This window comes from Zalophus californianus, chromosome 1 (assembly GCF_009762305.2).
Source record: "Zalophus californianus isolate mZalCal1 chromosome 1, mZalCal1.pri.v2, whole genome shotgun sequence".
Taxonomy (NCBI): Eukaryota; Metazoa; Chordata; class Mammalia; order Carnivora; family Otariidae; genus Zalophus; species Zalophus californianus.
The window spans coordinates 79,622,211-79,638,884 of NC_045595.1; the positions used below are offsets into that span (position 1 = coordinate 79,622,211).

At 39.9% G+C, this 16,674-nt stretch overlaps 1 protein-coding gene across 2 annotated transcripts in view; it reads right to left on the minus strand.

Moving 5' to 3' along the window:
• UBE2E2 (ubiquitin conjugating enzyme E2 E2) overlaps nt 1-15,138 on the minus strand; it is a 372,538-nt gene extending 357,400 nt beyond the window's left edge. The window contains exons 1-2 of one of the 2 annotated variants that reach the window (XM_027586093.1): nt 14,910-15,138; nt 9,263-9,446 (exon numbers count right to left, since the gene is read on the minus strand). In XM_027586093.1, the coding sequence (XP_027441894.1) occupies nt 9,263-9,438 (176 nt within the window). In that variant the 5' untranslated portion in view covers nt 9,439-9,446; nt 14,910-15,138. The remainder of the gene's footprint in view (nt 1-9,262; nt 9,447-14,909) is intronic. The other variant, XM_027586094.2, reaches the window with a different exon arrangement.
• Between the last annotated feature and the right edge of the window lie 1,536 nt (nt 15,139-16,674).

The window sequence follows — 16,674 nt, forward strand, 5'->3', positions numbered from 1 at the left end:
TCAAAACCAAAAAAACTTTCATTTTAATTCTGCTCTACCATTAATTGAGAGTTCTTGATAAAAAGACTGCTCACATCTGCATCCTCTCCCTCAGCCTCAATTTTCTGTCCTATAAAATAAAGAGGTTTATTTTCCATTCTATAAAATGAAGAGGTTAACTAGGATTTGTTTCATTTTAAATCATGATTCCTTCTAATACGGATTCTGTGATGTGTTCACATGCACATAAAGTATATACAGCCCAGGGCCAACTGGGTAGCTCAGTCAGTTAAACGTCAGACTCTTGGTTTCGGCTCAGGTCATGATCTCGTGGGTCTTGGGATCAAGCCCATGTAGGGCTCCATGCTCACTGGGGAGTCTGCTTGAAGATTCTTTCCTGCTGCCCCTCCCCTAACCGCACACAGGCTAAGGCGCACGGTCTCTCTCTCTCTCAAATAAACAGATCTTTTTAAAGTATATGCAGCCCATAATTAAATGAGAAATCTCAAAGATCTGATACTGGCGAACACCCTTTATGAATTTCATACAGAAGTCTAAAACAGGTACTTCAAAACTAACCAAGTAAGCCCAGGTTAATGATAGCAAACTGAGCACACACACATTCACCTCCCCCTCCTTCAAGATCCCACTTGGGGCAGGCAGGAAGGAGCAGGGAGGCAAAATACCGAAAGTGCAAAAAGGAATAAACAGCAAAGAGAAGGAAATGAGAATTTCAGTGTACTTCTGGAAGACAAAGCAGACAGGTGTAAATTAAACAGGTTGAGACAGACAAGAGGGGACTGCAGAGTGCTTAAGAATATAATAAAGACACATTATTGAATGGAGGTGGGGAGAAAAAGACAACCAGAAATCCCAGAAGAAAAACACCTGTGTAACAAAACCATAGACCAAATATGAAGGAAACTAAAATGTAAAACTTTTTTAATCAAGTAACCAATGTTAAGGGGAAGAAAAGAGAGATTTGACCTATTTGGCCTAATGTTATGACTCGTTGGGTATTCTAGAGATCAAGATATTGGACCTGTAGGAAATCTAATCCTAAAATTGTTTGATCTGGCACTGAATATTTAGTTATAGTAAAAGCACTGGCAATTTATTGGTCGTTTACTTACTGACAACACAAAGAAGATGCATTGTAGCTGTGCTATGCAATGTAAATATTACTAACCTTCAAGGTGTAAAATTAAGTGTACCAAACTGAAACCAGTTTGAGAAGATGGAGGCAGAATGAAGGTATTAATATCCCCATTTTACAAAGTAGGGAACCAAGAAATACTGTTGAAAACTGAAAGAATAAGGGGGAGCCTGTGTGGCTCAGTCATTAAGCATCTGCCTTCAGCTCAGGTCATGATCCCAGGGTCCTGGGATCAAGCCCCGCATCGGGCTCCCTGCTCTGTGGGAAGCCTGCTTCTCCCTCTCCCACTCCCCCTGCTTGTGTTCCCTCTCTGGCTGTGTCTCTCTCTGTCAAATAAATAAATAAAATCTTTGAAAAGAAGAAGAAAGAAAAAAAATTGAAAGAATAAGAAATAGTGGCTTAAATATTTTATTTAGTTATGAAAGACAACCACTACTCCTTTTTTAATGTAACTATTGTTAACTGGGAGGAGGGAAACGGAAAGAAGAGTAGGTAAACAAGCTACATCCTCAAATTTCATAGCAGAGAGTCAAAAGATATTATTTAAGTTAAAAATTCAACAAATAGGGCGCCTGGGTGGCTCAGTCGTTAAGCATCTGCCTTCAGCTCAGGTCATGATCCCGGGGTCCTGGGATCGAGCCCCGCATCGGGCTCCCTGCTCGGCGGGAAGCCTGCTTCTCCCTCTCCCAATCCCCCTGCTTGTGTTCCTGCTCTCACTCTCTCTCTGTCAAATAAATAAAATCTTCAAAAACAAAAACAATTCAACAAATAGCTGTAAGTACTGTATATAATTTAGAGTTATGCAGAAACACCAACAGAAGGACTAAAATCAGAGAGGGGTAAAAGAGTTTGCTTCAAGGGAATAAAACTGGGATAGGGAAGGTATTTGGACAGAAAAATGTTGCTTTCCATTAAAAATGTCTCTGCAGTGCTTAATTAGTTACTAGAAACATGAATAACAACTATGAATTGTTTTTAAACCAAGAAGACCAAAAAAATAGCCATTCAAAACAGCAAGCTTAAACTGTCAAAGAAAGTTTTTTAACAGAATTTCTTTGGGATTTTCAAATAACTCATTGTGCTCCATGCTTACACTGTCCCTTTTGGTTTAAAAAATTGATAAATCAGGGGCACCTTGGTGGCTCAACAGGTTAAGTAGGTGGCTCTCTCTCTCAAATAAATAAAATCTTTAAAAATAAATATATAAATGTCAAAGTAGTATCTGAATTAACCTAGAAAACAGAGTCATTGCAAATAAGCCTAAAGTTTAATTCTGAATGGTGATATAAACTATATATCTGTGCTTTTTAAGATACCATCATTTAAATGATTTTGCACATCAACTGTAAGATGCATCCTGATTTCAGAAATATTAAGAAGTTTCTATATGTACATTTAGAACCAAGAAGGTTAAGTCAGTACAAAAGACTCCGTCAGACTCCTGATCTCAGCTCACGTCTCGATCTCACAGTCATGAGTTTGGCTCTATGTTGGGCTCCATGCTGGGCGTGGAGTCTACTTTAAAAAAAACTGATATTCATAATTTTCTATCAAATGATTCTATAAGGGAACCCCTCTGGATGTCTATAATTCCAGATCTAATTATTCAATATAAAAACCAATTTACTGATAAATTTGACAACTCTAAGCAGTGAGTCAATATATTAAAACGTATTTTGTGCCACACCTAAGAATGGTTTTATTTCTTGACAGAAAAGATTATATTAAGAATTGCTATTTAAACAGTTGCAAAATGTCCCACTGCTTTTAACAACAGCAATTCAATTTTTCCTCAAAAGTTGTGATCATGGTATGTATTAAGTTTCTCAGTCTTGACATGTAAGGTAAGGAAGGTAGCTATTTCAGGCACTGTCTCTTAGGGTGAGGAAAAATGAAAAAGTATCAATAATTCACACTTACAGCATACCTTTCACATGATGATTTTAGTCTATTAAAAGTGAACTAAATAAATCTCACAGAATTCTCTAATATTACTGTTTTATCATTTCCCATTTAAAAGATAAGGAAACTAAGGCTAGTTATTGTACACTGATAAGGTTAAAGACAGGTAATTATCTTGCTAAGTCAAATAAACAAAAAGCCTCTCTCTTATCAGAACTTGTAAGACAAAATTATTTCTTTAGACATAAATCAACTAGACAACTGCCTAAATTCCCAATTTCCATCCAGCAATGCCACTTCTTTGGTTATTATGATACAGAAGTCAGGAATTGCACATAGTTACTGAGACAAATCAGAAGCAAAATACAAACTAAATTTCAGTTTGTAAGACTTAACCTAATACCTTAACTGTTCCAGGAATGGTTAAGAGTACTGCATGTGACTGTGATTTGCTAAAAAGAATGGAGTGGGGGGAGGGGAAGAGAAATAACAATCATGATTCATTTAGACTTAAATGAAGAATATAGTATCAAAATTATACAAAATGGAGAAGATATGAAGCATTCATTTTAACATCAACACATTGAATTAATGGTTCAGAAAAATGAAGCAGTACATAAGTACTGACATGTTTAAAACACACACACATATTTCAGGCTAAAGAAAATTCAGTAACTCACTCAGGTCCAAGTAGAACAAGAATATTTGGACATAGCTATTCACAAAGATATTTTCTTAGCAGTTATTTAAAAACAAAAACAAAAAAACTTCATCCCACCAAAATGACTTTCTATACTCCTCTACAGACTGTATTCCTTGGTCACCTGAGAACTTCTATTCTAACCAACTGAATCAACTGGTCAAATTCTTCAAAAATGAAATTATTCTCAGGAAGAAAAACATCACACCATTAATCACTAAAATATTTTGAACTTCAAAGTAGTGGGCGCCTGGGTGGCTCAGCCAGTTAAGTGTCTGCCTTTGGCTCAGGTCATGATCCCAGGGTCCTGGGATTGAGCCCCGTGTTGGGCTCCAGGCTCAGTGGGGAGCCTGCTTCTCCCCCTCCCCTTGCTCATGCACTCATGCTCTCTCTCTCTCTCAAATAAATAAAATCTTTAAAAATAAATAAATATATAAATGTCAAAGTAGTATCTGAATTAACCCAGAAAACAGCCATTGCAAATAATAAGCCTAAAGTTTAATTCTGAATGGTGATATAAACTATATATCTGTGCTTTTTAAGATACCATCAATTAAATGATTTTGCACATCAACTGTAAGATGCATCCTGATTTCAGAAACATTAAGAAGTTTCTATATATACATTTAGAACCAAGAAGGTTAAGTCAGTACAAAAGATATTTATGAAGAGTTCTACTTCATTCTAATGTAGAAAACTAAGAGCCGATATAATAAAGGTTTATGCTGGAACACACCGGAATCCACCTTTCAACCTAACAAATATTTAGTCTAAAACCAAATAGCATTCATTCCTACAACATTCTATTATGTTCAGTAAAATCACAATTTCTACTCCAAAGTTAATTTGGAATAAATGTGATTTAAAATTCACATTTGCAGGGCACCTGGGTGGCTCAGCTGGTTAAGCATCTACCTTCGGCTCAGATCATGATCCCAGGGTCCTGGGATCAAGTCCCACATAGGGCTCCCTGCTCAGCGAGGAGTCTGCTTCTCCCCTCCCTCTGCTGCTCCCCCTACTTGTGCTCTCTCTCTCAAATGAATAAAAAAATCTTTAAAAAAATAAAATAAAATTCACATTTACAAATGTATCAACACTTGAAAGCAGTGCAGTCAATTCAATGACAAGCTCAAAATAGTTATTTTATTGAACTGACTAGTCAATTTAATAAATTCATCAAATTTTGTCACTGCCAGACACAGTCCAACTACATACTTGAGAACAGGAGTGATACAGACATTATCAAGAGAACAGACTATGATAAGAGTATGCCAATGTCTTATTCTTGCCAAAGAGCAAAACTTGATCAAAGATATAACTATAATCTTCCTCTTCGCTCAAAACAGATGAAATTAATTTATACCATTATTTAAATAAAATACCTACTTAAATGTTTCCTGTATCCTACCCTACATTACTTTTCTATAATACTTGAAAACTGAGGGTTTTTTTTAAGAAAACATGTTTCCACATGTTTTCTACATGTTCTTCAACGCTACTAAATGCCAGAACCTTCCTCCAGAAGATCTCCAGGTGGTTTATGGGTGACAGTACCTGAAGTGACTTAATCATTTGACAGAGAGAGAGAGTGTGAGCACAGGCATGGGGGAGGGGGAGAGGGAGAGGGAGGAGCAGGCTCTCTGCGGAGCAGGGAGCCCATCACGGGACTTGATCCCAGGACCCTGGGATCATGACCTGAGCTGAAGGCAGACGCTTAACTGACTGAGCCACCCACGCGCCCCCGAATCTGTAATTTTAAAATTGTGATTCATAACCTTCCTCTAGAAGATCTTTAGGTGATTTATGGGTGACAGTATCTGAAGTGACTTAATCATTTATTATGGATTTTAAGTATAAAAATGCTGCTTCCCTCTGATTTTTTAAGTTAAAAGATAAAGCTTAATTCTTCACTCTTCCTTTCCCCCAATTTAGTTGATAGTGGAGTTATTTTTGTCATCTTTGCTTAAGTTCTAACAACTGAGAAAAAAAATTGAGAACCATGAGGGCAAACACCCACGTCTTTTATTTATTTATATATTTATTTTTTTTTTTAAGATTTTATTTATTTATTTGACAGAGACAGTGAGAGAGGGAACACAAGCAGGGGGAGTGGGAGAGGGAGAAGCAGGCTTCCTCACGAGCAGGGAGCCCGATGCGGGGCTCGATCCCAGGAGCCTGGGATCATGACCCGAGCCGAAGGCAGACGCCCAACGACTGAACCACTCAGGCGCCCCCAACCACGTCTTTTAAATTCATCATTATATCTACAGTGCCTACCATAAGAGGGTCACAGTATTTACTTACTGGCTGCCTTAGAACCTTGAGTTTATTATAGGGATTGGATCTTCCATGGATATTAAGATCCCAGTATTAATCAGAAGATTCAAAGTTAGAGGTAGTTTCAAAATAAAATTCTTATTATCGTTAATTGGTTTTTATTCAGATGAGAAGTCTTTTCCATATGGTGTCATTTTATAAGAGATATTTATCAGAAGCAGTGCAGAGCTTGAACTCTAGGAGGTGGGGTCTGGGTTTCATTATAGGTTCTGGCATTTAATAGCCTTGTGATCTTAGATACATAATTTAACATTTCTAATCCTGGGTTTCCTTTTCTGTGAAATGGAGATAATAATGGTACCATCTTCACAGGGCTGTTGTGAGGACTAAATGTGATAAAGCATCTATCTGGCATCTAGTAATGTCTCATACACTGATGCTGTCATTTATAGACCCTGTGCCAGTTAAAGTCTTGTAGATATTCTTTTTAAAGTTTTATTTATGTATTTGACAGAGAGAGACACAGCGAAAGAGGGAACACAAGCAGGAGGAGTGGGAGAGGGAGAAGCAGGCCTCCTGCAGAGCAGGGAGCCCAATGCAGGGCTTGATCCCAAGACCCTGGGATCATGACTAAGCCGAAGGCAGATGCTTAACGACTGAGCCACCCAGGTGCCCCTGTAGATATTTTTCAAGTTCACTTGATAAACTTTAGGAAAATGAGATATATGTTAGCCTTTGAGGACACAGTGCTGTTGTTAAACTAGAAATACTCAGATGCTGTGATTACATGCATTTTATAGTAACTCAAGAAAAGCACTTTGTACATAGGTGCTCAATTGCATGAAATGTGCTATAATTGAAGAACTAATGATTTTGTGTCGAAACATGTTTTGTTAAAAAAAAAAAATCTCAGTTATGCGTCTGCCTTCAGCTCAGGTGATGATCTCAGGGTCCTGGGATTGAGCCCTGCATCAGGCTCCCTGCTCAGCGGGGAGTCTGCTTCTCCCTCTGCCTCTCCCTCTGTCCTTCCCTCCCACTCATGTCTCTCTTTCTCAAATAAATAAAATCTTTAAAAAAAAAAATCATTTACAAGAATGAATCTGTCAGTGGAGGGATTCCTTCAGTAAAGAAACAACTCTTCCTACAGACAATACTTCCTACTTTAACCAATGCAATAATACTGATTTCTATTACGTGCCAATGAGGCACTTCTTGGATTCTTTACACACACACCATCTCAATACTACATCTTTTCCCCTACCTAAAAGGGTGGGGCGGACTAGGTTTAAATACATAAACTATACTTTGTTTTACACACTGTAGTAAAATGAAGTAAAAGATGATCCATGTACTTGAAAAAATTCATGCAATCCTCACTTTCACACATGGTACATTTAATAATCTCTCATAAGCAGAATTTGGTCTTTTGACACATCACTCAAGAAATATGATTTTGAGGGATTTTATGGTGGTACCCCCAACCAGGGGAAAAGGCAGGGCTTCAAGAAGCAGACTTTGCTAACTAGCAATCATGGGAGAACTGAGCAGAGCCAGGAGAAGCACTATCTAGACCCTACTCCCCACAGACCTGGCCAGCCCATCCTCTCCCTTTTCTGACAAGCTGAAGATGCCACGTGGAAACCCTTACTATCAGAAGCTGAGGACTGAATGATCGTTTCCTCGTGTAAATGCAGCCACACTCTGTACCTGAGTGTCTCTCACCCACCCGAAGCTCCTTTCTTTCATCTGGATGCCATATTTTCTCCATTCTTACCTTTCTTATCCACACTAACTCAACCCCCCATTTCCCAGCAGCAGGTCATTCTGTGTTTTGGCAGCAGAGGGGTCAGGTCAGCCAGCTAAGGCCTCCAGACTTGTGTGGTGTGACAGCAAAAACAAATGGAAACCTTTTCCCCACACAGGCATGTTCGAGCATAAAGTCTTAAAGTTTGAGACAATCTGACTTCCACACAACTCCTTCAACAGAAGTCAGGGATCAGCAACACGCTTTTGGGAAAGGGGATGACTACCACAGTCCCTTGGAATGAGTTGCTGACCACTATCACTCCAACATCTCTTCCTAGAAACTCATGCCACATGGAGGCCTGAGATGGTTCTTCCTGATCCTATGAATTGACTAGGCCAGAAGGAAACAAGGTCTGCTAGACCATAATGGTTTTTGTTCTTCAGGAAAGGACCCCCTAAATCCATACTACCCAATAAAATATAAAACTACCATTCAACATTCAGACATTCCACTATGCCTAAAACTTACAAAATGCTTTCACTATGCTTCCTATTTGATATCTTTTAAAAGCTATTAGAACATTAAACCACAAAATCAGGAAAAACTGTACTCAATTTAGTCTACTTTTAAATTATTTTCCAAGAGATTTTCTATAAACAATATTAAAGCATATTTCTCTCATCATAAGCAACTGAAGTGGCAAAAGAGAATCACCCAACTATCTACCTTCCAGATCTATTGTCTAGAGAAAAAAAAAATCTGTATCAAGATGGATCCACTGCCTTATATAATGAAACCAAGATGTATCTGTTGAACTTCAGCAGTTCTAACTTCACTAACAGGGAGTAGTAGAAAATACACATCATTCAACAACTATTTTAATAGAATCCTACTCACTATCCTGTGTAACAGAAGAGAGGAAAATATTTATGGTCAAGTAAATCAAACTATCACACTTTTACACACATTTTCCTATATATGCTCAATTAATAATAAACACATACAAACACACTATGGATATATATTTTTATGAATCTGCCATACTGTTTAACTGACTTTAAATACTAAAAAGTTCGGGGGCGCCTGGGTGGCTCAGTTGGTTAGGCGACTGCCTTCGGCTCAGGTCATGATCCCGGAGTGCCGGGATCGAGTCCCACATCGGGCTCCCGGCTCAGCGGGGAGCCTGCTTCTCCCTCTGACCTTCTCCCCTCTCATGCTGTTTCTCTCTCTCTCTCTCTCTCAAATAAATAAATAAAATCTTTAAAAAAAAAAAAAAAACGAAAAAGTTCGGGGCACCTGGGTGGCTCAGTTGGTTAAGTGACTAACTTTAGCTCATATTGCCTACAATTAAAACACTGTAAAAGAAATAATCTTGAAGAAGAAAGAAAAATCCATGAATTTCATGGTCCACATCCCAGAAAAATGATTAAATACTACAGAAAGATAGAACTTAAGACAATAAATTGATACTAAAACTAAAAAGGGATAATTATTGAGGTACCTTTTAGCACTAGTCGACAATTTAGCAGCTGTTTTGCTGGATATTTTTCCCTCCTTTTTCTTGGGCTGAACTTGTTCTCTTTCGGGTTCTTGCTGAACACTTTCACGTTGGTCTCCATCAGAACTTCCTCCACTAGTGCTTGGACTGTCATCAACTCTTTGTGCCTCAGTGGACATTTTAGATCCTGGATTAAAAATCAAAGATCATTTGTTTAGTCATGGGAGGACTACCTTTAGAATAGAGAGAAAGTGAGCCTCAAAGTAGAAGTAAAACTAATATACAATGAATACAGTGGTCACTTACAAATCAGCTTTGGGAGTTGCCAAAACTTTTCTCTCAAAATGCCCTGAGAAAGAAAATGAAAACACACAAAATATATACACAAAACGTTCATAGTAACATTATTCATAAAGCCAAAAAGAGGAAACAACTCAAATGTCCACTAACTGATAAATGGATAAACCAAATGTGATACAGCCACACAATGGAATATTATTCAGCCATATAAAGGAATGAGGCACAATATGTACACACTACAACATGAATGAACTTTGAAAACATTATGGTAAGTGAAAGAAGCCAGTCACAAAAGACAACAAACTGTATGATTCCATTTACATGAACTGTCCAGAATAGGCAGATTCACAGAGACAGAGAAGTCAATAAGTGGTTGCCAGGGAATAGGAATGAGAGAAAAATGGGGAAGGACTGCTAATAGGTATGAAGTATCCTTTTGGGGTAATGAAAATGTTCTTAAATTAGGTAATGGTGATGTTGTACAACTCTAAAAATTCCGAAAACTACTAAATTAAAATCCTCCAAACTAGTCAATTGTTATCTTCTGATAACAGAAGAACACAAAAGAACACAGAGGCCCACATGATTCTAAATAAAAACTGAACCACATGATGGTGTCAGCACTGATCGAGCAATATACCAAGCAACTGTGTTTCACAAGAAATGGAGACTGTCTTGAGAGGCTGAAGGGCTCTTTTTTATTTTTTTTTCCAGTCTTGGATAAAATATCCCTGAAGGCTTTCAAATTCCCTTTGCTCTGAGTTCATGCTCCCCAAGCAGCTCTGATTATCAACTCAACTTCCTTAATACCTTGACACATAATAGCTGCTATAACCTGGAGAGCAGATACAAAAAAATTCTAGTAAGTGAAAAGGGACATCCCTTCTCAACTATCATCCCATCAAAATCAATTTCTGAGTTTGATTTCTATGAATACATCCCTTATGACCAAACTAGCTTAGAAGTGTACTGACAAATTCAAAACAAAACTGACCAATCAATGCCCAGACTCTAAAGGGCCTTGTGCTCACCACGTTACTGTCACCTAATAACCACTTTGTAAAAGAAAGATACCTCAAATAAAGCACTGTTTTTTATTACTATAATTAGTCTAAATATATAGCTACTTGACAATGATGAAAATTCATCATTACCGAAGATTTAACTTACAGCTTGCTCTAAATCTAAGTGATTTCATAATACAAATCTTTAATGGATTGAAATTTTTATTGTAAGGCTAACCAAAATGCAGCATAACAGAATGAAAAAATCAGGAAGCACAGAGAGGTGAAGAGTCAACAGAAAATACTGTATGCCTTCCGTGAGACATCACACAAAACACACCACCACCCCTCTCAACTCCATCAGCTCCCATCCCCCATGCCAAACAAAATAGATCTGCACAAGCTGCTCTGAAACACATTGACAGAGAAATCTGACTGCTCTTCTACCTATTCTGTAAATGGAGAGCATCAGTCTCCACAGCTGTGACACCTTTTATGAGCATTAAAGTCACTTAATAGAATACTGAAATTTTATATCAGTATGTTTCACGTCTAGCTCTAACAGTCCTAACATATTTCTTGCTTTTTTTTCATTTTTATTTCACTTTAATTCTTACCCTTGGATTTAACATTGATTTTTTTTCCAGCTTACTTCTTTCAGTTAAAATATATCAGAAGTTTAAAATCTAGTATGTATATATAAAAGCATGTTAGAGCACATGGAAGTAAGAAAGAGAACAATTCTCAGGGAAAGGTCCTTGGATATAGCAAAATGCTGTTGGCAATATTTTAAGAAATGTGAAATGAGTAAGAATTCATTTTAAACATCCCAAACCAGAAGCAATCCATTACATGACCAATATACGGAAACCTAAATGAAATGAAATTCTTTTTTACTGAACATGGAGCCTCAGCTTAATAAACTATACCTACAGTTTCAATTATATATTACATTAGTTGTATATATTTACATATACACATTTATATAGTTATAGGTATATATATATACACACACACACATTCTTCTTCATGTTCTTATTTATGTACATTTGCATACTAATAATGCAATGAGCATATAATTACTTGAAAGATTACTCAATGGTTCAATCTGAGCCATAATCTGAAGCCCAAATTTCAAAAATTGCTTCAGAATATAGGAAAACTAAAACTAGTCTCTCTAGAGAACTATTAAAAAATACCACAATGTGGAACCTGGCTGACTCAGTTGGTAGAGCATGCCAATTCGGGGTTGTGAGTTTGAGCCTAATGTTGGGTGTAGAGATTACTAACTAAATTAATTAATTAATTTTAAAAAACGATTAAAAATATCCAAATAGGGAGTGAGTGCTAATAGGGATGGTGTTTTTTTTTTTTTTTAAGGTGCTGAAAACGTTCTAAAATCAGATAGTTGTGATGGTTGCACAACCTTGTGAATATATACTAAGACCACTTAGTATACTATATATTTTGAAAAGGTGAGTTTTGCATTTTGTGGGTTATAGCTCCACAAAGCGGTTATTAACAAATGGGTTTGGGTCTCAGTGTGTTTGGCTGATGGAGTTTAGAAAATTGACAGATCAAGAAATGAATGGAGAAGTACTGAGTATCTGGATACTAAAAGAAGGCCAATAGAGGTAAGTATTAAAAGAAATGCTTCACTGAAGAAAAATTCTTGAAGTGTAACATACATACAGAACAGTACACAAATAGTGAGTGTTGGCCAATGAGTTGTCATGTACTGAACACACTTGTGTTACCAGTATCCAGGCCAAAAAAACAGCATATTCACCTCTCCTGTCACTACCCTAACCTCTAATACCACATCTTGCCCATCTTTGAACTTTACATAAATAAATTGTATGATGATATACTCAAGTTTTATTCCTTTCCATAAAAAGAGAAACTCAAATAGAGGTATAATTTCTATAATTTCACCATAGAGAAAAAAATTTTATTTCCACTTTTGACCTCAGATACTTTATTTCATCCAAATCTTAACCTACAGATGATAAATTCATCTGACACCACTAATAACCACTACAGAAACTGTCAGAAACAAAGTTTTCATATCTTCTTCAAATATCAAGAAAAAGGCAACTTTACCCTGATTTTGGTTTTTAAATGCCTAATTACAGAAAAAAGTACTGGAAAAAAATTATTGCACCACTCAGGTGGCAAGTAATTTTTATGAAGAAAAAGCAGTCCACAAGCATTTTAATTAGGTATAAATATAAAATTGGTGTTTTCTCTTTCCAAAGTATAAATGAATAAAAAGTCATGAATTAAAACTCTTTAAAGTTATCTTCTAAATCGGCATTTTAAAATTATCTTCAATATCAATTCCTAATTAGCTAATTTGATCAAATCATCTAATCTAGAAGATAAACTTAAATTCCAAGGTTATAAACACAGAGCTCCTCTTCAATGATCGTTTTAAAGCTAATAAGATATTTAACTCTATATTTTTAAATATAGACTCAAAGTAAAACTTGGCTTCTAAACATAAAATAGAAGACAGACTTTCCTCAAACGTGTTAAATTTAGAGTTTAGATATTGTTCCTTCTTCAACACACAAATTAAGCCTGTATTAGCTATGTACTCTATGTGGTAATTACAGTCCTGGAAATCAGCAATATAGTAAATGAAATTCACATGTTCCATAAAAATGAAATGATTCAGTTACAAATATAACTGATAACGTAAAAGCAACTATAGTCACTTCATAAATTCGATTACTGCTCAGATAAGCCTTATAACTGTTTCTCATGTTATAAAACTGCAAAAGCAATGTTCATTTGAGCTTTTACAACAGGAAAATGCTTAATTCTGTCATTTAATATCTTGTTATTTGTCTTCTTACTCACATTTCTAAACTTTTCTAAAATGTAAAATGAAACACAATTTTGGAGGAAAAGGTGCTATGTTCTGGGGGAGATAAAATAGGGTATGACATTATATGAAAACACTCCATCATCAGCATCAACCCGCATACAAAACGCTAAAGAGCCAGAGCATCCAAATCGCTGAGACAATTATTTAAATTCCAAGGTCCAGACTGAATTATTATCACATATTCAGAAACACGCTTTTTAAAGAATAGGGAATAAAAAAAACTAAGAAAAGCTTAAAATCTTTCCAAAGCGCTAATCTGAAGGTAAACCCTAGGACTTCCTTTTGTACTTTTAAATAAAAATATTTGAGTAGACTCTCAAGAATACACAATACAAAACGATGAATCTTGAAAACATGCAAATAGGTCTAACAGCCACCGAGCACAGGATGATGTCTTTCTAAAGCGGCCTTAATTTCCTTAAGGGAAGATAGATTGGACATTTCTGGTTGGTCGTGGGGAAAAAAAAAAAAAAAGCCACAAGAAGCTATGCTTCATCTTCATTAGAAATGGTAAAGGGCAAAAGGATCAAAACATTATGAGAGAAGAGAGGGGGAGAAGTGGAAGGAGGAGGGCAGAGGGAATCCAGTTTCAAACCAGGCCAGTGGGGGCTGCAGAGAAGAGACCAGAGAAAAATGGGCTTCGGCTCCAAACTGTGACAAGCGCTAGGCTTCACAAAAGACCAATACAACACACACTTCATACCAGGGTATACACAAACACACCCCACAAGGTCTTCCCCAGGAGGGCCACGGGGGTGCGGCGGCGGGGGAGCCAGACCCGGCACTCACCAGGAGAGACACCATGTGCAGCAATTATGCAATTAGGGAAAATAGCAAAAGATCAAGCCGGGCACTTTCCACCGTGACATTTATCCAGTACTTTTGCAAAGACTTAGTTCCAGGATGCGGCTGGGAGAGGAAAGGGGCTGGGAGGGTGGCGAAGGATGGGGAACTGAGAACGGAAGGGGGTAGAAGATGGGCAGGCAGGGACGAGGCGGGGGGAGATAGGAAGGGGGGGAGGGGTGGAAAAGGCGAGAAACCGGGGCAAGGAGGCTCGCGGGAGGGGACGCAGGGAACGGGGCACGCCGGGGAACAGGGGAGAGAACTAGGGCGCAAGCGGTGTAAGCAGAGACCTGCGACGTGGTGGCGAGGTTGGGGGGGCGCCCGCCAGAGGGAGGACGCCGGAGACAGGGAGGAATGGTGGAGGGGGGAGCCACCGGCGAGGCCCGGGCGAATACCTGAGGGAGGGGCGTCCGCGCAGGTCTCGGGCTCCAGCCCAAGCGCGGGGAGAGACGGCTGCGGAGACGGGGGGAGGGGGCGGGGGGGCCTGGGAGGCCCCGAGGACGGGGTGTTCCCGCAGACCGTCTAGTCACCGAAAGCCGGACCCGCGCACCACGCACCCGGCCGCCCGGCCACGCCTGTCCCCACCGGGCTCGCGCCCGCCCGGACTCACCCTCAGCGCCGCCACCGCCGCCCGCGGCCGTTCCAGCTCCGGCTCCCGAGGCTGCTGCCCGCGGCTGCTGCTGTGGCCGCCCCTGAGTCCTGGAAAGTGAAGCCACCGCCTCCGTGAGACGCTGCCGCCGCCCGGCCGTCCGCGCGCGCTCCCGCGAGTGCGCGTGCCCGCGTGCCCGCCCGGGAGAGACCGCGAGAGCGCGAGCCCCACGTCGGCCGTGCCGCGCCGCGCGCCTCCCTGCACCCCAAGCCCGCTCCGCCCCGCCTCCTCCCGGCGCGTGGCCGCGAGGGGGCGGGGGCGGGCGCGCGCACAGGCGGGCTGCCCTGTCGGCCTGGCGAGGGGGCGGGGAGGCGGCGCGGAAAAGTAAAGTGACAGCCGAGTCCCGCGAGTGAGCAGCGGCGGGGGTGGGCGAGGGCCGTCCCACGGAGAAGGGAAAGCAGGGACCAGGAAAGGTTAGGGAAACAGAGGCTGGTTAGGCGACCTGAAGGGAAGGGACGCGGGGACCTTGACGGGCACGCGCATTAAGGGGAAATGCTGGCTGGGGGGTGGGAGTTGCCCTAAGACGAAACTGGGTGCGGCGTTTTACGCCCATCCACTGCAGCCCTGGACTTCACACTTCCCTCAAAACGTTCGCAAAGTACGCTACTGAGACTGACCCTGTTGACTTACCAGCCAGAACTCGGGCGCATGGTGCCCACATGCACCCGAGATGAGAAAACTTTGCACTATCCTGGAAAGTTCGCAAAGGCTAACCCAGACTCCCTACGCTACGCTGCAACACGAATATCCTTCTGCGTTTTGGTTCGCCCTGGCCTAGAACGTACACGGGTAGCCAGGAGCTCCACGCCATTTAGCCCTGGGATATTGGGGAGAGAGGTGAAAGGAGGAGGAGCTATCAGAGTGAGTAGGAGCTGCATTAATGCCCAGTCAAAGGCAATGGGAACAGTGGCAGTGCTGTGGGTAACTCGAGGGAACATTAGGTTCCCCTATAATCTTCACCCCAAATAATCATTAAAAAACAAAACAAAAACCCCTATGCCTGCTATGCAAACTCAGCTTCTACAAAATTTCCCCCACCTCCACCCTTAGCTCCTCTTACTGATTGCTGTTGCTGCTGCTAGACCCCTCCTATATACGAGCTGTCACTCTATGTGTGACATACCCTACAGCTGTCACTTTTTGTGGCAAAAGTGTCCAGCCTACAAAGGGCTGAAGATAGCCCCCACAGAGTCCCGCACAATTCAAGCAGCCGAAAGAAATCAGTGCAGTAAGACCCCAGAGGACAGGAGCAAGTCAAGATACATACATATGTCTAGAACTGAAAATCCTTTCACCGAATGCCTTCTTGAGGAACACTACTTAATAACATCCCTGAAATTGGCAAAAGCAGGTATTGGCTTCCAGCCTCCAGAAATCACTATTGAGTAGAAAGTAGGTGTGTTCTGGGGATCGTTTCTATGCAGCACTCAAGAATATCAATAGGCCCTGTTACCCTAAAACTCAAAAACATGTACTGGAGGATTACAAATTAGCATGTCCTGAGATTATCAATTATATTACCATCTATACCTCTCACATGGCGCAATATTTTATGCATATAATGCATAAAAGTTGCTTTTTAATTTTAGAATATGACCAAAATAGAACATTTCATAGATTGCCTTAAATGTCTGCATAATTTATTTTACCTCATTAAATCTCCATGTTTTAATATTTTCATTTTCCTGATTGTGTTTTATAATGATTTGGTGAGGATAGATGACAG